This window comes from Stegastes partitus, unplaced genomic scaffold, assembly GCF_000690725.1.
Source record: "Stegastes partitus isolate 25-593 unplaced genomic scaffold, Stegastes_partitus-1.0.2 Scaffold1720, whole genome shotgun sequence".
NCBI classification, from domain to species: Eukaryota; Metazoa; Chordata; class Actinopteri; family Pomacentridae; genus Stegastes; species Stegastes partitus.
In genome coordinates, this window is record NW_007579451.1 from 22,087 (window position 1) to 44,953 (window position 22,867).

The 22,867-nt window shown below is 43.2% G+C and overlaps 1 protein-coding gene across 4 annotated transcripts in view; it reads right to left on the reverse strand.

Annotated features, from left to right (window-relative positions):
- Positions 1-998: 998 nt before the first annotated feature.
- Positions 999-22,867, reverse strand: part of ncor1 (nuclear receptor corepressor 1) — a 55,939-nt gene continuing 34,070 nt past the window's right edge. Inside the window, exons 18-46 of one of the 4 annotated variants that reach the window (XM_008301830.1) lie at positions 20,074-20,210; positions 19,878-19,971; positions 17,602-18,049; positions 17,382-17,505; positions 16,886-17,063; positions 16,024-16,191; positions 12,669-12,835; positions 12,088-12,202; positions 11,276-11,361; positions 10,994-11,162; positions 10,779-10,904; positions 10,602-10,685; positions 10,252-10,502; positions 9,756-10,065; positions 9,214-9,441; positions 8,780-8,980; positions 8,191-8,340; positions 7,198-7,410; positions 6,912-7,047; positions 6,346-6,812; positions 6,061-6,177; positions 5,506-5,642; positions 5,203-5,411; positions 4,978-5,121; positions 4,321-4,466; positions 4,104-4,157; positions 3,855-4,010; positions 3,554-3,724; positions 999-3,461 (exon numbers count right to left, since the gene is read on the reverse strand). In XM_008301830.1, the coding sequence (XP_008300052.1) occupies positions 3,247-3,461; positions 3,554-3,724; positions 3,855-4,010; positions 4,104-4,157; positions 4,321-4,466; positions 4,978-5,121; positions 5,203-5,411; positions 5,506-5,642; positions 6,061-6,177; positions 6,346-6,812; positions 6,912-7,047; positions 7,198-7,410; positions 8,191-8,340; positions 8,780-8,980; positions 9,214-9,441; positions 9,756-10,065; positions 10,252-10,502; positions 10,602-10,685; positions 10,779-10,904; positions 10,994-11,162; positions 11,276-11,361; positions 12,088-12,202; positions 12,669-12,835; positions 16,024-16,191; positions 16,886-17,063; positions 17,382-17,505; positions 17,602-18,049; positions 19,878-19,971; positions 20,074-20,210 (5,201 nt within the window). In that variant the 3' untranslated portion in view covers positions 999-3,246. Of the gene's footprint in view, positions 3,462-3,553; positions 3,725-3,812; positions 4,011-4,103; positions 4,158-4,320; positions 4,467-4,977; positions 5,122-5,202; positions 5,412-5,505; positions 5,643-6,060; positions 6,178-6,345; positions 6,813-6,911; positions 7,048-7,197; positions 7,411-8,190; positions 8,341-8,779; positions 8,981-9,213; positions 9,442-9,755; positions 10,066-10,251; positions 10,503-10,601; positions 10,686-10,778; positions 10,905-10,993; positions 11,163-11,275; positions 11,362-12,087; positions 12,203-12,668; positions 12,836-16,023; positions 16,192-16,885; positions 17,064-17,381; positions 17,506-17,601; positions 18,050-19,877; positions 19,972-20,073; positions 20,211-22,867 lie in introns of all 4 variants that reach the window. The other 3 variants (XM_008301829.1, XM_008301832.1, XM_008301831.1) reach the window with 3 other exon arrangements.

The following is a 22,867-nucleotide window of genomic DNA, read 5'->3' on the forward strand; positions in this document are numbered from 1 at the left end:
AGCTGGGATAGACTCCAGCTCCCTGTGACCCTAGTGAGGGTTAAGCGGTGTATAGATGATGGATGGATGTCCCTGCTACAGAAGTACTTACTAGTAGAAAACCATCAGACACATTATTTTACATGTAAATTCATTCATATGTGAAAGACAAACAGGCCTCAGACACACACATGTATATTGATGCTAACTTAGAGAAATGTAATGACAACATTTAATTCATTTCAAGGTACTGGGTAATGATGTTAGTTTAAAAAAATAGAACATCTTGTAGGAACAATTCTGAGGCTGTTGCACACTAAAGTAGCATGATGCAGGTGTCAGATCAGCAGCAACAGGCCTTTAACAGGGACATATTTAGCCACCGACTTTATATACATCATGCATTTTGTATAACCAGGCCTGCCCAGTCATGCAGGTGGATGTGAGGGCAGGGGGGGGATCAAAGTGTGCAGATGACTTTGGCTCAAGGCCCAGAGGGGCCCATGCAAAGGTCAGTGTTTAACCCTTAATGGGATCAAGCGTGACAATAGCTGAGCGAAGTCCAGTTTGGAAAATTTTGTCTTGCTGTCCATAATTCCGAATGGCAGGCTGAACTATGAACAAAAACTGCACAACACACCGTTTATCACAGACAACATGGCATGTCATAGCCTCCAACAGCAGCAAACAGCACAATTACAATTAATAAATGAGTGGCAAATGGATCAATATCTATGCCATATTCACTAACCCTTAATTTAAGTCAAATTATTATTATTAATGACTGGTATCAAGCGCATTTTTTTTTTAAATTACAAGGGATCGTTTGCATTTTTTTTTTTTTTTTTGTTGGCACTTCTTGACAGCATGTTTTCATTTCATGCATTATTTCCCCAATAAATGTAGCACTAAAGAGTTGCAGAAGACATCACTGACCAAGAATTAAAACCAGTGTGGATTCAAAGAAGGGAAAATCACAGCAGTCAGAAAAACGGCACATCCATTAAGAGCCTACACAGTTTTCAGTGGTGGAGAACTGATCCACTTTATTTGATTGGTCTGAACTCTTGTAATAGCCTACTAAGAGACATTGTGCGATACAAACATTGCATTTCAACATCATAGGATACACGGGGTTTCAAGTCTCAATTTCAAAAAGACAAAAAAAGTCATCACTGTGTGTTTGATAGAGAGCTGAAAAGATGCTCCAATTCTTTTTCGGCTTCATGTCGGATTTCTTTTTTTTAAGATTCAAGTTTGTAAACTTTTTTTGTCATTGCGTCTGTAAACACATAACATCCCATCTAAACAGGATGGATAACATAGATGTTGAAAATGACAGAAAATAAAAATCTGAACATGTGCTACGACAAGTGATTCAAAATCAAAATGAAAGGAAAAGAGGAAATATCAAGTTTAGAGCAGAATGGATTTGTTAACTGAGCAAAGTGAAACCCGAAAAAGCCAAAAAAATATGGTACTGTTTTTCACATATCTAAAGAAAGAAAAAAAAAAAAACGACTCAGAAAGAAACGTTACTGCCATTTATGATGTTGACCTAGTATAATTCATATTCAAAGCTTTATGCCTTATAGTTGACACAATAAAAGCAGAGATTAAGTGGTCACGGTTTTGAATCACCACGACAGCAGACTCCTAAACATTTAACTGTACCATACACTTAAAACTGTAACTGTGATGCAAGTGTCACACTAAAGAAAAAAAAAAGAAAAAAAAAACAACTCATGTACCAGCTACAAGAAAAGACAGAAAGTCAAAACATCCAGATTTCTGTGAGTGGTGGGAAAAGTTAAAGCACATCTTAGTATACTCCTGGGCTGGAGGTTGAATAAGTTACACAGCAGGTAGTATGCTTTTTGTTGTCAAAAGCTACAAAGCAAAAAAAAAAAGTGCAACAATGGTGCAGACCATTCTGTACGTTTGGTTAGTTTTGTCTTTTTGTGTAATGGAAAGACAATTTACAGAGTTCAGATTTTTGTCAGGACAGTATCAAAAAAAAAAAAAAGGAAAAAAAAAGAAAGAAAGAAAGAGAGGGACTACAGAAACAAATACAAACATCAAACACCAACGTATATCTCTGAGAAAATTAGTTAAAGCTGCCTTCTTTCTCAAGTCACAAGGCATGGCAAAAGCATCCAAAAAAAAACTTCCTGACATACTTTTTTTTACCATGACAACATTGCAGAGCAAATCATTCTGGACAGGTTGGAAACTGCAGAGAGACAGCTACATGTGACACACCACATAGTCAGCTCTGTTGAAAGAAAAAAAACAAAAAAACACATTGGCTCACTTTCATTATTCAGACGGGGTCCAGGAGTAGTCATAAGGATATCATTTCCGGCAAAATTAAGCTTATATCAGACTTTTCACCTTTCTGCTATGACACCAGTGTTCTCAACTTGTTTTGAAGACATTTCTCTGTCTAGAATGGGGTGAGACGTTATCTCTGCCATCTGATAGTTACAATCCATGCATCCTCTCCACTGTGTGACGAAGACAGGCATCAGATATCAACGCTGTTCGAAATGTTAGTCTGTGTTTTGTTTTGTCCTCTAATGTCCACAATGTTCAGGCTCTGGTGGTGCTTGGTGGATGGCGCGCAGCGTGGCACAATCTCTGTGCTCCACTCATGGTCAAGTACAAACCACAGGTCCGGTCTCTCTTAGCGTCGCTATGGTAAAAATATTTGAGTGGGTGACATGGGTTCTGGGGGCGAACTGGGAGAGACCAACTGTGATATTAAAGATAACACCCCTACTCTTTCCATTTAAAGTGTATCAATTTAAAAGCGACATTAAAATAAGAAATAATCAAGTTAAGAAAAACACTGCAAAAGGTTACTCTATTTACATACAATGATTTTCTTAAAGACAAGGTATATCTTTACAGAAATCAAACAAAATTCAGAAATAGTTTCTTATGTTGTTTCTTTTTACATATTAAGTTCTTCATCTTTACTATAGCTCACGTCATCCCCTCAGTTGAGTTTATTCCCCTGACAGGCTGGGTGAGTGCTTCCGGACCAAAAGCAAGTCTTGTTCAGGAGAGCCCTGCCTGTCACAGGCTGCTGCTTACGCTTAGCTAACAGCCAGGGGGCGCCATAGCACCAAAAATAAAAAGGACACCATCCCATCTACTTGTCACACTCGCCAGTGAGCGAGGTCAGTTCTGGCAGAGGGGGGTATACAGACAAGCCTCGGCGCAGGCCTCTCTTCTGGTTATTGGGGCTGCAGCAAGCAGGGCTCAGTCGTCACTGTCAGACAGGGTCTCGTATTGCTCTGACAGCAGAGACTGCCACACTCGCTGCTGAGCCACCGGGGCTCCAGCTGGAGGCGGCTGCTGTTGCTGCTGCTGCTGCTGCTGCTGCTGGCTCTGTATGGAGGGTGAAGCTATGGAGGTGGGTGGCGTGTTGCTCAATATGCGCATGGTCAGCGGGTTGTAAGGGAACTGCATGGGTCCTGAGGACAGAAGAAGAGGGAACAAAAGTGACTAAATGTAAATAAACTACCTCCAGGTGTGTGACACTGACAGTAGAGGCTGGACAGCTCACCTGTGGATGAGGGTCGTTCATCCCAGCTCCACTGGGGTTGGGCTTGTCTGTGATAATCTCCCTCAGAGTGGACGGAGGACACTGACGAGGGACGCTCCCCTCCAGCGTAGGCCTGACCCAGGTTAGGTGACTTAGATTTCCGGCTGTTGGCTTTGCCCTGCTTCTGCTTCCCTGTAGATTCAATCAGACAGAATGCGTCAATCAACAAGCTTTACATCCATCTGAACACATATAATATTGGCTGTGACATCCTGCCTACCCATACTGGGAGACGGAGTGGCCTCCTGTCGGGCATCACCACCTGCGCTGGATGCGTTGTTGACAACACCCCCTAATCCTCCCTGGTGCTCCTCCTGTCTCTCCTCCAAGTTGCCCATCAAGGCTTTGCGGATGATGTCCTCAAGGCCCAAGTTACTGGCTGGGTCACTAAAGGAGTGATTTCTAGGGTTGATGCTACCTACAAATCACAACATAACAAAATTGACAATGAGAGAGGAAGCACAGCTGAAGTGAACTGTGACGTGTCTGAACGAGTTTCATGGCTACTTACTGGAGCTGGTAACAGCAGGCAAGTTGAAAATTTCTGTGCCTGGTTGTGCGTTTCCTGCAAGACAATCATTGAGGTTGATAACACTAAATGTCTGACAAGAAATGGAAATCAAAAGCATATCATAAATCAAGTTGTTCCAGTGTTACCACATGCTTAATAAGCTGGAAGAATAAGAAAGAATTAATTCAACAGAAAGCATAACAGAAGACCCACTTACCAACATCAGAATCACCGACACCAGAGGTGGAGTTCAACTTACGAAAGATCTCCTGCTTCTTGGATTTCACCATCGGTGAGGTGCTCTCCAGCTTGGTGAAAAAGGAAGGCAGATAGCTGACACTCCCTGGGGAACGTGAGTCACTCCTTGAACCACAAAAAGGGCAAAGAGCCATAAGTTAAACAGCAGTAGGGTAAATAAGGCGACAAAGTCTTGGCAGGACCACACAGTTTCAACCCCAGAGAGATGTCAAACGATTTCTGACGGGGAACTTTCTGGCTGCTGGCATCCAAACAAGAAATTGATCTACCGTCCAATACAGTCATTATCGAATGTCAGGGTGCTAACGGCAAACTAACTGCTAACTTTAGCAGAGAGGAGATCAAGTGCTTAAATACTGGTAATCTGATATTTACGGCATATACTACAGGTTTACATTTCAGAAACACATGTGCAAACTACAAAGAAGCAAAATGGATGTCTATTGATAAACTCTACTGTAATCAAATGGACAGTCAGCTACAGAATATTTAGACAATTTTTCATATCAATAATACAACTGAATCTGAATCCCAGTGTTTCAAGAGAAGAGTTCCAAGACTTTGTTGGACTGACAGTTTTAATCTATTTAGTAAGCAAACTGCGCTGATCCTCTACCTGATCTCTGAGTTGTCAGCCTCTCGTCTCTGAGGTGGAGGCCCGCCAGCCTCCTGTTTGTCCATGCCTTGGTAGCTCTGAGGTGGAGAGATGGGTTCGTAGGTCTCCATCGGCCTGCCTACTAGCTCTGGAGACTTACCAGGTCTGAACAGGAAGGACAGACCAAATTACAGACTGATAATTGGTACTAAATTAGACTCACTGATCATTTCAGACGTCACATACCTGGATCTGGGCTTGTCTGGACCGCTCTCTGGGGAAACTCTGCTGGAGGGTCTCTGGTGGTGCGGGGCCTGGTTCTCAGGACTGTAGCGGCTGGGCACCTTGACTCGACCTGAAGAGGACACGGGTGGCCCCACGCTCTGGAATGTAGCAGAGGCTGAAGAGGAGACTGGAGGGTCCTGATTCCGGGCAAAGTCCTGGGTTATGATATGCTGCATTACAGGGAGAGACCACAAAAGCAGGTTAATTAGCTATGATAGGCAACATTGTCTGATGCAAAATACTGTGCTCTTTGGCATTTCTTACCGAAATGTGGTCTGCCAAGGTCATGACTCTGTGAGTTTTGGGGACCTGCGAGTAGCTGTCAGACTGGGAGGAGGGGGGCTGCTGTGGTGGCTCCCCTAATGTCCGGTAACGACTCGTATCGTAACCCCGCATGCCAACTAGTGAAGGTTAACCAGGGACAAAGGCATTGTTAATTTTTGGAGAGAGTAAGGGTGAAGTGAGAAGTGATGACATGACTCGTAGCCAACAGACTCTATGCCAAAGGTAACTGATCTACATGTGCCTGCAGGTGACAAGAATAACTCTGAGTGTAGTCTGGTGCCGAGACTGGTGCAGAGGAATGCTGTCTGACAGTCTCAAATGTCAAGGTCAGTGGGTTAGGTCATTTAGGTCATTGTAAGTTGACTCAACACAAGCTAAATTTAGCTTTCTATGCCCAGTCTGCCACATCACTGCTACAAATTAATTTTGACATAAAATACAAAATCTTTTTCACAATATAAGAGTACATTCAAACTTTGCTGAGTTTATATATTTTTTAGAAAGTAATCATGCTTCAAGTTTGTGTGTTCATACCTGCTGCCTGTTGTTGTCCATCTTCTGGTTTGTCCTGTTGGGTTTGGACTGGAGAACTCGCAGGACTAATCACCTCAATGGCCGCTCCACCAGTGTTGTCATATCGACTGGATGACACTGGAAGACAAGAGGACAAAGGGTTACTACTGATGCACAGCCAAGGACAAACACGAAGGATAGGTCAGACATGCGGAGTGTAGTCGAAGAAAAAGATTGCATTCAAGGTCTAACTAATATGTGTGTCTGTCCTGATGATGTCACTGTGTCGACGTCTGTCCCACTTACAGCTGCTGGAGGAGTCAGAGCTCTGAGAGCCTCGGTCCCGCGAGTCCTTGTCTGTTGCTATCTGACGTTTGATGATGACGTCAATGAAGCTAGCGGCTGTGATAGTCGTCTTTCCGTGAGTCCGAAGCTCCTCTTCGATGCGGGACTTTGTTTGAGGTCCTTTATCCTTTGCGCCAGGGCTCTCAGAATACACTGGATGGGGCTTACCCCCTGGCAGAGACATAGCACCGTACGGCGAGTGCTGAGATCGTCTTTCTGCCTCCTGTTGCTGTTGTTCAGAAAGGCTGGGTGCTCGCCGAGCTGCAGACGAAGACATATCGTCATCCCGTTCATGTTTGCTTTCCTTCACCTTGGCCACGTCCATCTGTGGAGCAGAGGCTGCAGCGTCCACCAAAGCTGCCAGAGCGTCAGCTGCAGTACTGTAACGGGAGCTCTGTGGCGCTGATATCGCTGCTGCTGAATGAGGCCTGAAGAGGAAATGAGGAGATAAAGACAAAATTGAATCAAGTATATAAATACTCTGCATGCATACAAACAGAATAGATGTGGTGTAGATGTGGGCTTACATCAGAGAGGTAATGACACTCTTTCCCTGGAAGATGCTTGGCCGCTGCTGAACCACTACATCCTGTGTCCTGAGCGACGGAGAAGGTGAGTGTAGATAGCCTCGGCTCCCAGGCCGGACTGGCTGATCTTGTCCACCTTATAGACACACACATTTACAATGTAACACTGTTTCAAAGTAAGGCGCCCAAGATGGATTTCAGTATTAAAGAGATATTAAAGGAATGAATTTGAATTAAGATGTTCAAAATATTTCTGTGGTTTTTAAATGGCAACAAAACAACTCACCTCCACGGATGTATTCATTGCTTCGCTCTCGTTCTCGCTCTCGGTCCCGCTCTCGTTCTCTCATTTCCCGTTCGCGTTCCCGCTCCCGCTCCCTCTCCCGCTGCTCCCTTTCCCTTTCCTTTTCCCTCTCTTTCTCCTGCTGCTCCCGGTCACGCTCCCTCTCCCGTTCTCTCTCTGCACTGGCAGCAGCAGCAGCAAGGTGGGTCGGATGGCCTGAGGAGAACAAAGCACATCACAAACATGCAAGGTTCATAAACACATCACTCAATTGTTCGAAGAGAGATGGACCAGGCTTCCTTCAGAAATCTGCTGACAGGTTCTGAACCCACCACTGCACAGTCGTGGCAAAAGTAAATCCAGAAATATTGGAGTATTTACTATTTCGGGCAAAACCACACACAGGGTTTTTTAAACTGCTGCTGCTTTAGAGGCATATTCACTCAAACGATTGATGGAGCCTTTAAAGTTTCAAATGAAAGCTCTTAATTCTTATTAGCCTAAAACATAAAAAATAGTGTGCAGATCAAATATCAAAACAGAAGAAACTATAGCTCATATCAGCTGATGCTGTGACAGATCTCAGCACAAAGTTTTCAAGGCTTACTCAAGTGAATGTCAGTGTAGGTTGAGCTTCATCGTTCTGACACATATTATAAGACATTACAGAGTTTCAAAATACACACATAAAAAAGAAAGTTAAGCTTGAAAAATGGACAGGGTATAAACAGTGTATCTCCATTCATTCCTTCATTTTTTGTGCCCCTAAAAATGAACATGACACACACAACAGTCAGACAGTTTCATGGGAAGTCATTCCCAGTATGACTGCAGAAACGCTTAACTTGATCAGTGACCGGACAAGCAGAACTGACCTTTGACACCTCAGGCAAGTGCAGGGCGGCACTCTTACAGAGGTGTGAGGGAACATGGAGATCGTGGCAAGGAAGATAAGGGAACACGGGGTGTAGGGATAGGGGAGGGAGGGGTCCTCACCTGGCGATATGGAGGTTGGGTTGAAAGCCCTAGGAGGGAAAGGGGGCTGAGCTCCAGAGAGGTAGGCCATGCGTTCCAAAGTGGGAGTACCTGTTCCCCCAGGGTGAGGCAACAGGATAGTTGGAGGCATCTGGGCTAGATCAATAATCCCTTTTACAGACAGAAGCAAAGGGCCAACGGTGAACAACAAGAACCGATCCATCAATTTCTGAATGTATGAACACCGTATACATTTAGCTGTAACCCATCACCTTCATCTGTTAGTGCTCCCAAATACAGATTGATCAGTAAGCAATAGGGCTGCAAAAAGAGTGGAATAGTGGTCAACTTGGAAGAGGCAACCACTCAGCAAATGGAGGTTTGGATGACCATACCCAATTGATAAATTGAGTAGCAGCCGAATCAGTTGCAGCCTCAATATAAAGAGCAAATTAGCAAAATTTGTCTAGGTCATTTGCTTCTGGGCGTCTGGAAAAGGTAGCCACTACTTCACAAGCACACAGTCTGCATACTACAGCCCCTCCTGCCCACAGCCTCTCCCCTGCCTGCTGTGGCAGGTGAGAGAGAGTCAGCCAGAGGAGGGCCATACCTCGAGCTCCGGCCGGGTAAGGGATAGCAACAGTCTGTTCCCGTGGTGACAGCCCTCTGCTGGCCATGTCAGGCCGAGGGATGACTTGCATCTGCTGGGACGTGATATAATCGTTGAGGATGGTCTGCCGTGTATTCTCCATGGTGTACAGCTGGTAGGTGTGGTAGCCTGTTGGGGATGGCTGCCTGGAGAACATGAATGCTGTAGTAGAGGACAAGCAGAAAAAAAAACAAAACAAAAACAAAACATATGAACAGAAGGCTCACAGATACTGATCACCAGTGCTGACGTCAACAGCTGAAAAAGATCCTGGACATGTAATGCCTATGAATTAGAAGGCCTGAGTTGCTTTCGTCAGTTTACTCAGAATCAAGGCTGTCATTATTCTATTCATAGTTACAGTGGAAAGAGTGAAAAGGCTTTAAAAACTGTACCGGGATCTAGCACTCTGTGGAAGCCCAGGGAAGGGTCAAGATGTGGAGGCAAGTGGGGTCGGTATACTTCTCCGGAAACAACAGGACGGTGGTGGGGGTCGAAGGGACTGTGAGAGGCTACAGGGTCGCCTCCTGACACTGGGGACTTGGCTGGGACGCTGTCCCTCTGTGTCGGGGTCATGGCACTCTTTCTTTCATGTGCAGCAGATTTTGCAGAGCTCATACCACCTACATCAGAAACACACAGGGTTCATATGATTAGTCCATGCAACAACTTAATATCTGTCATGCCATTCATTTTTGTCAGAAAACAAAATGAAGAATTAAAATTCAATTCCCAATACCCTCAGCACTGGGAGCACGTTGTGCAATACTCCCAATATGCTTACACTAGCAAATAAGTTGATCCGATTTAGAAAGATATTTTTCTAATTCAATCTTGTCTGAAACTATAACTGTAGTGACTATAATGTTAGACAAGTACTGAATGGCTGAGAACCTGAAGTTTCACAGTTTGTGAATAAAATGATTATGGATCATACCGTCTGGACCACGTCCCAGCATGGGTGATCCTCTGGACACGGGATTGGTGCTGTAGTTAACAGGGGTCCTACGAGCGTTGGCGTCGTCATACATGCTCGGGCTAAGCTGGGATTTGCTAGCCTCCTGGTGTGTGGAGCGTAGGACAGATGTGGTGGAATTGACCACAGATGTGTGGCGTACTGCCTTGCTCTCCTCGTATTTGGCTCGTTCCATGGCCTCGAGTTGGGGCATGCTGTGGGGAAGCTTGCTGGGACTTGTGATAAGGGACTTCACATTGTGTTTGATAGTAGGCTGGTTTAGAGAGTGCATCTGGTAAATGGAGGGAGAAATGTAAATGACTGGTTAGTCAGAAATTCACTGTTAACATGACTTGCAATGACTGTGTATGCTTGTAGGTTTGTTCAATATCAAAAGGCTTCCATTAACAGGAAACTCTACAGCATGAATAGGTCTAAAATATGGCAGCAGTAATATGAAAAACTCCAAAAGTCTAACCTGAGACATGGAGCCCTCCATAACCCGTCTGTCTAACAGGTCAGGGGTCTTGCAGATGTCCTGGCCAGACTGGTCTTGACGGGGGATTTCGTGAATGGAGCGTCCCATCTCTTTGATAGTATTCACTCCCTCATGGGGCTTGCCCTTGCCAATACCCCCTTCGTAGGAGCGGATAGGTGGGCTCTCGCGCTTTATCTGTTTTCCATATTTCATGGCATCCTCATAAGTCTCTGCAGCAGTTCTTGGCGTTCCTGGAAAGATATCACAGTATTTTAGCTTCCCTTATCGTTCGATGCAGTGAGTGACATTGAGTGATTCATAGAAATGTGGCAAGTTTGACAGCTAGCTACCTTGCATGATAGATCCAGTCATTAATGGTCTTTCCTTAGAGTCCCCATGGAGACCTTCTCTGGGCAGGGCTCTGCTAATTAACCCTGAGAGAGAAAAAAAAAAAACAAGCAACATCACAACCTGATACAAATTACACAAACCAGAAGCTTCTGTATGCTCAGAGACAAAATCATTACCCTCAAACGGAGCTCCTTCCCTGCCAGGGTGTCCCCTGCCCATGGGTCCCTCCATCATGTCATGAGTTCGCTTCAGCTCATGGCCAGTTCGAGGGCTGCGAGTGTTTTCCCTGGGGTTCTTAACAGCTATTGAAAAAACAGCTACGATCAAGTTTGTGTCCTTGGCAAAAAGATAAACAACAATATTTTGACAAATCAATAAGCAAGGCACTGACCATCATAGGAGAGGATGTGACCAATCTTGCCTTCATAAATGACATGAGGTTTAGCCATCTGCTCTCCTCTGGCCTTGTCTGGGCTGCTCAGGTCCTCTGTGGCTATCTTTACGATTGTGCCTTTCAGCAGGTCAGCAGCAATGCTGGACTGGGGCAGGGCTGGTTTGCCCTATTTTAGGGGAGAGCAACGAAATGCTACGTTAATGGGGGAAACACATCCCATTAAATATATGAACAGTGCAAAAAGCAAAACGAAAAACAAAGAATAACCTAATTTATTACCTGAGTGATCGATCCTTTAAAAGGGATACCCTCATTAACCTTTGCTGGGTTGCCTCTACCGTCCTGTATGGATGGAACTGCAGCTCCTGGAGTGTCACAGAGGGAAGGAAACGAAAGATTGGCTTGTTGTATGTGATAATGTGGGTTTAGATAATGGATGGATGGATGGATGGATGGATAGAAAATTTATCCGGCATCCCAATTCTTCATTTGCACTTCACGTCAAGACAATATTTTCCTTTGGTGTGGTATTTTATGGTAAGAATAGTGGACGATACCACCAGAGAGGCATTGTGTAGAAGTTCAGAGTTCAACTGTGTGGAAATGTCAAGAGAATTTGCTTTTGACTGGACTAGTGTCTTACTTTCGGTCAGATCTAGAGTAAGTACGAGTGTGGGGATTAGTTGACTAGATTAATGTGCACCAGATTAAAATGTTATTGCAATGTTCTGTCTGTCTTTAGGGATGGACGCATTTTCACAAATTAGCTTTATAGACCTCACAACAAGTGCAAAATGTATACAGCAGTTTTTATGTATACCATTAGTCTTATCAAGTATATCCTTAGTGAGCCATCTCTTTTTCTACTGATTGTATAAAACATTGTTATAGTATAAATGTGAGATGGAGTCTTATGGCTTTCAAAATATAATAGTCCCTCAGAGGTGTCACTAAACTAGTTGAGGTTTGTCCACAGTTGCATACAAGTCTACTCTAGTTTTATGTCAAGCTTGGTTTTGAACGCTGTCATTTCTGCTTGAAGAGGACAATTAAAAAAAATAGCTTAGTCATGAGACAATCTGTCATCCTACCAGGCTTGTTAGGATCCTGCTGTCGAGGCAGACCCAGAGAGATGGAGCCCACAGCACTCTTAGTCCCTTCTGGCCCATAGACAGCATGAGACGGCAAGTATGTGCCAGGAGTTCCCTAAAGAAGCACAAAGACAAAGAACATGTTTAAAGTCAGGGCACTGTGTGTTTTTTTTGAGAAAAGTAAAATGGTGTTAAGTCATATTGAAGATCTTCTATGTGTTACAGTTAGGGCCTGTAACACAGTGACCTTGACATGATGCGACAACAAACCGCAAACAAATCAACAGGAATATGCAAATTTTTACAATAGTATCACTTAATATTAATATTAGAAAATACCATAAATGGGTAAATCAAATAAAGTTTGGAAGCTGACAGTGTCCAGAATGTCATGTGTCTGTTAGATGTGGAAAACTTCTCCAATCGAGATATGCTCATTTAAAGAGAGAGCTGACATGAAAATAATGACTACGGCATTTAAAGTTGTCTTCACTGGTTTGGCTGAATATTAGTGGTGTACTTTGTAGTAGTTGACACCGGATACACTCGAAGAGCATCGACATCACGCCCTGGTTCCTTACCTGGGAGATGGAGCCTCCTTGGATGAAGGAGGGCTTGTCTGTGGGCTTGGTGGTTGGAATGAGTGGAGGAGGAGAGGGAATGTTGGGAGGCCGACTGGGTCTGCTGAATGTCACGCGGACTCCATCTTGCATACTCTGGATCAGCTGGCTGGACGCAGGGTGCAGGACTGGTGGAAATAAGAAAAGAGAAAACATCTTCTTAAAAAACAACTGATAACTAACATTTATGCATTAAATATCTACCTGAAAAACAAATACCATCAACTCACCTAAACCAGTTCTCTAAATATCTCCTGCTTGCCAAGACACCACAACTCCCACCCACCCCCAACATACTGGCTCCATTAAGCTTCATTTCCCATCAAAGGCTACGTGATAAAATATTCAGCTTCATTCTGGCAAGACTCTAGTGAGTGGTGAAGCAAGCATTAAAGACCCCGGTTAATAGCCTGTCCTCAGCCTGAGGTAACTTTGGCCCAAGCCTGCTGTCTGCTTTACTGTCTCCTGGGAAAGCTGAGTAGGCGAAATGGATCAGATCACACCACAAACATAGACCCACATAGACCGGGAGTAACCTCCCTGCAGGGAGAGCGCCTAAAGCTCTGCACTCTACAAAATCCAAAATGCAAATGGCTGTAGGAGTTCCTCTAGCGGGCACGAGCGTCATCATCCTGCTGCCTCGTACAGGGACAGATAAGACAACAAGCCACCCTATGACGAATTTATAAAGCCCTGTTGCAGGGAGACTGTGTATCGAGCATTAACATTCATGCTGCAGGTCAGCATCGAGAAAAACAACTCAACTTGCGAGAACATAATAAAATGCTTCCCCCAAATGACAGACAAAAACTATTGCAGTCCATCATCACAATGTAATTATCATATCAGACACAGCAGCCACAGAAAGTTTTCTGTGTACCTTCATTTAGTGGACTGCAACCCTTTGCAGAAGACAAAGTGAGCAATTGCTGCTGAAGTAATGAGAAACTAAAAGTTGCCAGCAGAATCAACATCAAACTTATTTTAAACATTGTTCCTACTCCTGTCCTGACCCTGTCCCTCTCCCAATACAATGATTTCACTATGCCTGAAAGTTGTACCACATTCTGGATAGTCACCTTGTCTAGTTTATATTAGTGTCACAACATAAACATATAAAATATATGACCATCTACCAACAAAGGGTGCATGACCTGATGTCTGTTAGGGAGAAGTTAAAGCTAGATTTTACAGTTAAAAGAATACAAATGTTCTAAAACCATGTAGAGAGAATATTTGAAGTGGAAAAGTAATACACTTTACCAGAATAGTTTTGCAACCAGGTCCAGCACATGTAAACGTACAGTGAGGGACTCATTGTGGTCATCAGGGTGCAGCAGTGTTAGAATTGTTCGTTCTCCAAATACAAATGTTATTACTAGCATTTGGACAAATCATAATACTACTTTAAATATAAGTATGTGTTCATTACAATGACACACCTTTAGTAATGATCACAGTGACACAATCAATAAAATAAATAACATGGATGATATTTTTACTTGTAATTTATTTTAATTTACTAATAATACGTGGTAACATTTCATGCAGATGAAAAGTTACTGCTGGATCCAATACTGACAAAAGTCTTCCTCTCATGACGTTTTATTTATGGAAATATGAATGAGTGGATCTGAAAATTAAAAATTAAATTAAAATTCTTAAATAATATATTATTCTATACAAAGAACTAGTAGTTGACGGATACAGGTTGTTCAATCGCCATTGATGATATTTAGATACTGGTCAGATTTATCATGCTGTTGCTGAACATAGACGATCATTTATATGACATTTAAGTAGATCTGCATTCGATCTGCAGTGCACTTATATAAATTTTTAAAAAATTTATCAACTAAATAAATGTAAACCGTGAATCAAAAAGAATATGGACTAAAATTAAAACAGTTTTAGTGCATTTACCAATCGCTTTGATAAGCAGATAGAAGCATCTCCTACTACTGGTCCAGTAAATGTGCTGACATTTGATGTTGCAGTAAGCGTATTTTATCATTTCCTATTGTCAGCGCACTGTGCTGCGCTGCTGTTCACTGTAAACTCTGTATGTTATTAAGAGTGGGCAGTTAAATACACTGAGCTTTGAAAGCTCAGAAGTTTTTCCTCAGGTAACGTTGGATCTTCACAGCACCTTCTGACGCCTGTCCGAAGAATGGCGAAACTGACACAAGGGGGAGTGCTAGCATTGTTCCACAGCAGCTACTCTGGACAGGCCGCCTGCAGATGTGTCCACAGACATTTTTGTTTTCCAGTCTTGTGAGTTAGTAATCTCTTGTTGCCTAGCCAGTAATCAGCCAATGCCAACTGTCTCAAAATGGTATTTAATTGCTATTAATCGGTCTTTCACTACAATAAAGTGCAAACAAAATTGGAAGTTAATGGCAACTACAAATGGCAGGCAACTACACGTCACCATCACTTCTTTTTAGGACAAGAAAAATGTAGTGGGCAAGAGTAGGGGTCATAGAAGTGCACCCATGCATTGTAGGAAAGACAAAAAAAAGTCTGACAAATGCACTGACACACTTGCTACAATTATAAAATTATAAATCTACTCAAATATGTGATTATACCAGAGAGAGCTGGTGTATGCTTGTTTAATTTGACCTTTAACAGCACACATGTATGAGAACACAGAACACATTTCCCCTGTGCAGATATTCAGGTGCAGTGTGGTCTAAAAAACATGCATTCATAATGCAGTCTATTATGAAATGTAAACAAAAAGCTTGGCTTCACACAAGAACTAATTTACAAACAAAACGCACAAAAAATTACACAGTCTCAGAAAACAACTGTTAGCTTTAGCGTTATGTAATCATTACCTCTGGCAGAAGTTTCAAACTGTTGTCCTCACGTTGGCTAAACATTGATTAAATACATCCTGTACATTAGACGAACAAGAGGAAGTTGAACCTGACTTGTCTCGTGCAAAAGTGTTAGAAACACTGCCAGACTCCAACTTACAACCGGATTAAAAACTCCACAACAGTCCTCCTCTCTGCTCCAAATTTATCTTCAAATAGAGATACTCAAGCTGTTGCATACATAGAAACAAAAGCAGGCTATGTAGAATTGCCTCCAAGAGAGAACAATGCAGATGTCAAACAATGTAACAGGGTCTCATATATTAAGTATGAAACATTTCAGTCTTCAACGTTCTGCCTTCAATAGAGTCAAAAAGAAGCCTCCAATGTCACACAAAACGGGTGTCAGACGAGGCTCATTTGTACCAGCGAAAGAAGGGCGGAGGCAAGAAGGGTGGGGAGGAGGAGGAGGTGAAGATGTGTGCTTTTACCTGGCGGCACACTGTAGAAGGAGGCATTGGGGGCGTTGGGGTCAGGCTGGGGTGAGGCCTTGCTCAGCTCCCTGGGGGAGAGTCTGTAAGGAGAGCCTGGCTGACCAGAATGGGCCTCCTGGTCCAGAGCCAGCATCATGTCATAAGGCATGTAGGGTAAGGGCTTACCTGCAGTACACAGGCATAAGAACAAAGGGAAGATAACCTCTATTAAAACAAAACCCAATGCCAGTGAGCATTGAGCTGACCCAGAATGGACCGGCCTGTACAACCAACACCACCACCTGGACAGACACACACCAGCTAAAACCTATGTAATAAATATCTTGGTGTCACAGCTCAGCAGCTTACTGACAGCTGCTCTGCTCTTCACAGCACTTAGACTAAAAGGTGCTAAAAGCTTTGCAAAAATCAAGCCGTAATGCAGTCTGCCTCGTGACTTTACTGCTCTCCCCTCTGAAGCTAAGTGGCTGAACTATGTCTGACTGCCCAGGGGCAGCGAGTGTCCTACTCTGACACACTCAAGTCCTACAACTTCAAAAAAAACCACCACAGTCCCCTTCTGCATCCAAAGGCACTTCAAGAGGAGCATCAATGCAGACTACAGCTCATAGTTTGCACCAAATATAAAAACAGGGTCAGCTAACTTTTTTGTCTTGGCTCAGGCTGAACCACATTACGACAGTCCGCATCACCCTCAAACGTTTCATTTTATGAAACTGCACGAAAATGAATGGGTCCTAAAAAATGCAGTAGCTATAAATAGTCCACTGCTAGCAGCAACATAGAACAAGGCTGATGGAGCAGTGAACAAGGAGAGGAGGAACAGAGGGTAGAATGAGGATAGCTTTTGTTCTCTTACCATCTCTGTCTAGTATGGTGGGGCTGCGGGTGTTGAAGGGGGGTCTGCGCTCCAGGTCTCCCTGATCCTGCCTCTGCTTCTCTTCCTGGTGCGCTGACTCATGCACTGCTTTGATCTGGTGTTGTAACATGGTAAAGCCACTGATGGGCACACCGCCAGGGGCAAAAGAACCAGGCACCTAGATGAAGAAGGAGATAAAACATCCAGAAGAGTTAAGATGTCAGAAATGAAGTAAGTGAGACATCGACCACTATGTATAAATCCTGATGCACTGCATGGAGAGCACTGATCAGCGTGTGTGGTAACTTATGCGTTTGAAGGATAAGGCATTTGATTCACAAAACAAGTTAGAATCTTTATATTTTTCACTCCATATAGAGCTTAATATTGACATAATCTGGACCCAACAGAACTGCTGAGTACCTACTAAATGTTTCAGGAATGTTTTCAACCTGCTGCGTTCCTCTCTACTAGTCAACATGAACCTATGACTAACCATGGGTGGGATGGAAGCTGCCCGCTGGTGCAGCTGCTGGATGTTGAGTTGGGCTTGTTTGGGTGAGGACACCAGCACTGATCCTGGGGGGCTGAGCAGTGAAGGCTTTTCCATGGAGAATATTCTGCAGAGTTGGACAAAACGTATACGTCACATTCAAAACGATCAGCGTGGTACAGCACAACATGAGAGCATGAATACGGCGATGATGAAATCTCACCTCTGTCGTTCAGGCTCTGCTTCCACATCCTCGTCAGCACTGCAGGTGGCGCTGGAGTCATTATCTGAGTGGAGCTCTCTCTGCCTTTCGCCATGATCTCCCTTTTCTCCTTTCTCCTTGAGTTCAGGCTCCATCTTGACCTGAACCTCTCCAGTCTTCATGTCCACATCCTGAGGTTCAGTTTTTGGATGCACTGAGCCCGCAAAGGAAGTCATCCTGGCTTTTTCCTCCTGGGATCCAGACTCACTCTCAGGGCTTTTCTCTTCCTTGACACAGAGTTCCCCGTATGAAGGCTCGGGGGCCTTTCCGTTGCTGGTCTGACCATTGTCCTGGTCAGAGCACTGAGCATCTCCGGCAGTGCCGTCTGCCCTCTTAGAGTCACCAGACTTGGAGGAGTCGGCCTGTGAGGGGGAGGGGGCGCTCTCTGTATCCGAGCTGTTATCGCCACCTGAGGAAGCAACAGAAGATACATTAACTCAAATAAACGGTACATGATATTGACAGAAACTTACAAGCATATTTAAGACAACACATCTAACATTATTCCAACAATGAATATAAAAATAGACCTGTCACAACAATCTAAACAGTAGTACATAATCGCCAGTGTATCCTGAGGAAAAACCAAGTGCATCAATGAATGAATAATAAATGATTACTGAAACCACAAAAACTGTAAACATAGGAACTACAGCACAGGCTGCAGGTGAAAATACGACAAAGGTATCACGAATATCTGCTCATCTCTCACCAAATAATTGGCAAGACATGAACTGATGACAGAACTGTGCCACGTCCACTTTTTGTGTCACACATTTCTTAACTAGGAATGTATTCAGCGTATTGCTCAAGCACACGTGTAATTGCCCGTGAACCTTATCCATTACCATATTGTGTTTATGTAGTGCTTTACACCACGAACGTTCGCCTATGTTACGTCCCAAGGCCCCAAAGATACGAGAGCAGCCTTTCAAGATAAAAACTAATCATCTGTACTTTTCACACTTGAGTTAAGGCAAACTGTGTAGATAAACAGTACGTCAAACAAGACAGAGAACAAACATGAATTCATAGCTAAAAAAAAAAAATCATACATCTTTAAGATAGAAACTGCATATTTAAAAAAAATCCGCCTGCCCCTGCTGGTTTGCGTATTGTCTACCGCTGCACTTGTTGCCATGGTGATGGCAGTCCAGATGGTATGTCTATGCAAAAACAATTTGCAGATGCATTAAACGTATCAAACTAAAATCAGAGAGCAGCTTTACTAAACCAAACGTCACGATGTTTGCAGGCAGGCTGTAAGAGTCGCACTAATGCCTCCTATGGCTCTTTGTGTAACTGTGTAATGTGTATAATGTGAGATCTGCAGGGTGTAGATCCCCAGGGCCTCTTCAGAGCAGCGTGGGTTTCCATGAGATGAAGAGAAAGTCAAATAAACATGACATAAAACCTTGTGACCTCCCGATGTCGCCACTGTTATCTTGTGAACTGGAGGTTGATTAAATTATATCTAAATCTGTTGAGTGCGACCATTTTTCAATGAAGGCCACGAAAATTACCTCTGTGCTTGTAAAAAAATACTAAACTTATTAGGCAACATTCATAATAATCTGTACTTTTATTTGCAGCACGGTATATTTTTTATAGTTGGCTGCCTTCACTGTGCTATGCCAGCAAAGATAAGGATTTCTGGAGAGGAGGGAGGCGGGCAGACAGGCAGGCTTGTTGGATCAAACAAGTGGACCAGCACTTTATGTTCAAAGAGCAGGCTTTCTTGAGTCTTCAAAGCCACAAACTGTTACGCAACAGGCGCCCATGTAGTCTGAATTAGTTCATATCTTTTATCTCTTCCTCTACCCCTTGCCTTTTTTTTTTCTTCATTTGATCCTTTTTCCCCCACTCATTAAAACTGCAGTCGGTTGAGAGCAAGCCCATAGCCATCAACTCAGATTAAATTCTTACATGACAAAGGGCAGTTTAGATCAGGCTTCCCAGGTTTACACTGCGCTCGTCGCCACATTCTTTCTCCCCTTACATTCTTTGCTTAACGGTTGTTAAAATCAGGCAACAAGCTTCACAACTCATAAGCAAAGACATAAATTTGGCACCGAGACCCGTTAGAAGTGAGGGTGGATGTGTGGCCTTTACCCAAGTTGCCCTGGGACTTGTACCACAAATAACCTGGAGGAAATGTCCAAAACAGAGTGCTTGGGAATGTGTGCGACTCTGTGTGTAACAATGAGCACATGCTTCCTATCATTCATGTCTCTGACCTTCACTGTCATCTGCGTTGTCTTCATCATCATCAGGTGACGCTGTGGCGAGACCTTCACCTTGGGACCTATCAGCCCGAGCCCGCCGTGAATCCTAGGAAACAGAAAGACAGAAATTATTATCTTGCATTCATACATTACAATTATAGAAATTCAGCCACAGGCCATAACAGAAGGCAGACAGCACATAACTTACCTGTTTATGCTGCTGGAGCAGGTTGTCCAAGTTGTGACGTCTCTTGTAATTGAAATAGAAGTTCTTGCACTGCGCTTCGCTTTTAGTACCCACCATTTTGGCAATGGCTGTCCAATTTCGGCCATGCTCAACAAGCCCTGGTGCAAGAGAAGGAAACACAATTAAGCATTAAAGATGCAACTTCCATACTTGACAGAATATAAATTAATCAGGCTGAATTCACTTGTCTTGTATAATAATATAAACTAATGATGTATAAGATTCATTAAACATTTTATTCACTGTCTGCTATCAGGTTCCAACTGCAAGCGTCTAAAAGGCACAGCAATAAAACCACCAAGCTTTCACAGTCTGATTTTTACATGGATTTACTTTAACACTTCTCATATTTCCAATTATTGCTTCATGCTGGATCAGTGCCACAGCTGTGGTTCATGAAGATAATCTCAATTATTTCTTAATGGTCTTTTCCTTACAAACAAAAGCTGCTGCAGTTGTTACTACTGATGAGGGAAAACCTAGGGTATTACTGCAAAATTACACTATACTCGTGGGATCCCTGTTGCTGTAGTTTGCTGTACAGTCGTGGAGAGTTTGCTGTTGTCTTCTCCACCCTGATTAACACCGGGCTGAGCACACGATCAGCTTTGATGGTTTCACTAAACGTTTAAACGACTCTGCCAAGCCGCGCTGGATTGGAAGACTGCCATTTACCTTTGACATTAGGGCGTCTCTTCTCTAAATCCCGTAACCCCTGTGACCCGCCCTCCCTCCAATCCCTACTGAGATGAGGAATACTGGCAGCTTGACAAATCACCACAGAAATAAACACAAAACCCCATTACTGTTCCAGTTAACGGCGGGAACGAGGGCATTGTGACGGTTCAGACAATTTCATGTCTTATTAAGAGTTACTTAAACTTCTTCAAACGTCACACAAGATATTATCTGCATTCTGTAACGTACTGTCAGATCTCCATATAGCCTCATTTGTTTTGACCGTTATGGCAGATTTACCCAGCAGACAAGAAAGTACATATAAACTTGTGCCTCACACATGTAATGATTCCAGCAAAAACTGCCACCACACATGCGACAAGACTTATTTCTCACTGTATGTCTTCAGATGAATTTACACTTGGTGGCTGCATCGTCCTGTCATCACATGACACATTATAACATGGTGGGGTGCCATAACAGCCAAGCGGTTCGTGTAAATACCACATGAGTGCAAATGCTCTGAGCAGTGAGCTCCCGGTTCAATTCCCTACTGGATGAACATATACTCCCTGCTATCTTGGCAAAAAAGAAAAAAAATAAGTTATGATATAGCGCTCTCAGTAGGAGGACAGAGAAACAAGCTGACCTCCTTCAACCCTGTCAGCTCTGGCAAGACTAATACTTATCAGAAATAACACAAAATATCCGTACTATGTGTATTACCATGGCAACAGTCAACCCATTCACATTACACTAAGAACCTTGATAAATGTCCTTGAGAGGACTGAGATGGCATCCTAATTGTAAATTACTGGTTTAGTAGACACTTGGCATGATAAGCGTTTTAGAATTATTGTAAATATTATGAGGAATACAAAGTAATACTACAGTAATGGAAAAAAAGGTCCCCGATGCAAAGCTTCTGACATTAAATGTTCATCAACATCGTGCTGAAGGCAAGCAGACAAACGAGGTAGATAAAGATGACCAGCAAACTTAAAAATATACAAGTATTAAGCTGTACTATGTGAACTTGATATGACAAGATCATGTTTGGTCACAAGTCTGCGGGCAAGGAAAGGATGTTGATCCTTTAAATTTCTGTTTTGCTCAAAGCATCTTTGTTAAAGTTCATATTAGACTAAAGGTGAGAAATTACCACACCAAAGACGTGATCTTTTCCATTTCTCCTGAAGGACCTAAATTCCTTTCTGGTCAGGGAGAACTTCTGATTACGCTACCAAGTCTGGCATGAGTCCGCCTTGTATTAACACCAGGGCTTATGCAGATCAACAAGTTACAGCTATGACTTAGGAGGGAATAGTTCACTGTGCTTGCATGACCAGCCATGTGTGGCAGCATAAAAGTGATTTCTGGACCTGCTTTGTCATATGACCGGCCTCTTTTAGTTACACTAATCCACAGACATGCAGTGTACATGTCTGAATGCCTGAGGAGATAATAGCAGCATGTATTTTTCTAAAGGGGGAGAAAATCTACCCACCCAAGAGTCTTAATTAATCCTCATTAATCCCTTTATTTACTCCCCTCAATCCACGGCTCTGGGGACTCAAGAAACCCTGTGTAAGAGCCTATACCACACAAATCCAAGCAAAACGGAGAAGAGGGAGCACACTCGAATGGCATATGACCTGACTAATGACTGCAGTGGTGCACCCAGAGACCAAGCACAGGACGCAATAAATATTCTTGAAGAGGCCGAAGTAACTTTCAAAATTTTCAAAGAATCTGACAAAGTGTTTGAACGTGAATAATTGATGGTCATCTATGAAGAAAGCTATAACTGTCACGCTCTGTTGCTTCTTGCATGGCCTTAATAGATGACTTCTCAAAAGCCAGGAGAGCAATGCAGCTAAGAGAAAAAAAATAAACCTTCATGGGTCTCTTACAGTTTCCAATAACACACCAGCGCAAGTTTGTGTTTGCGTGAACGCATTTACACGTTCATTCCAGTGTAAGAAACAGGCAGGGCGAAGCAATATCAGATAATCAGTTGATGAAAAAAAAAAATATGGGAGGGAGGAAACAAGATCATAAAAAGCGGAGGAGTCTT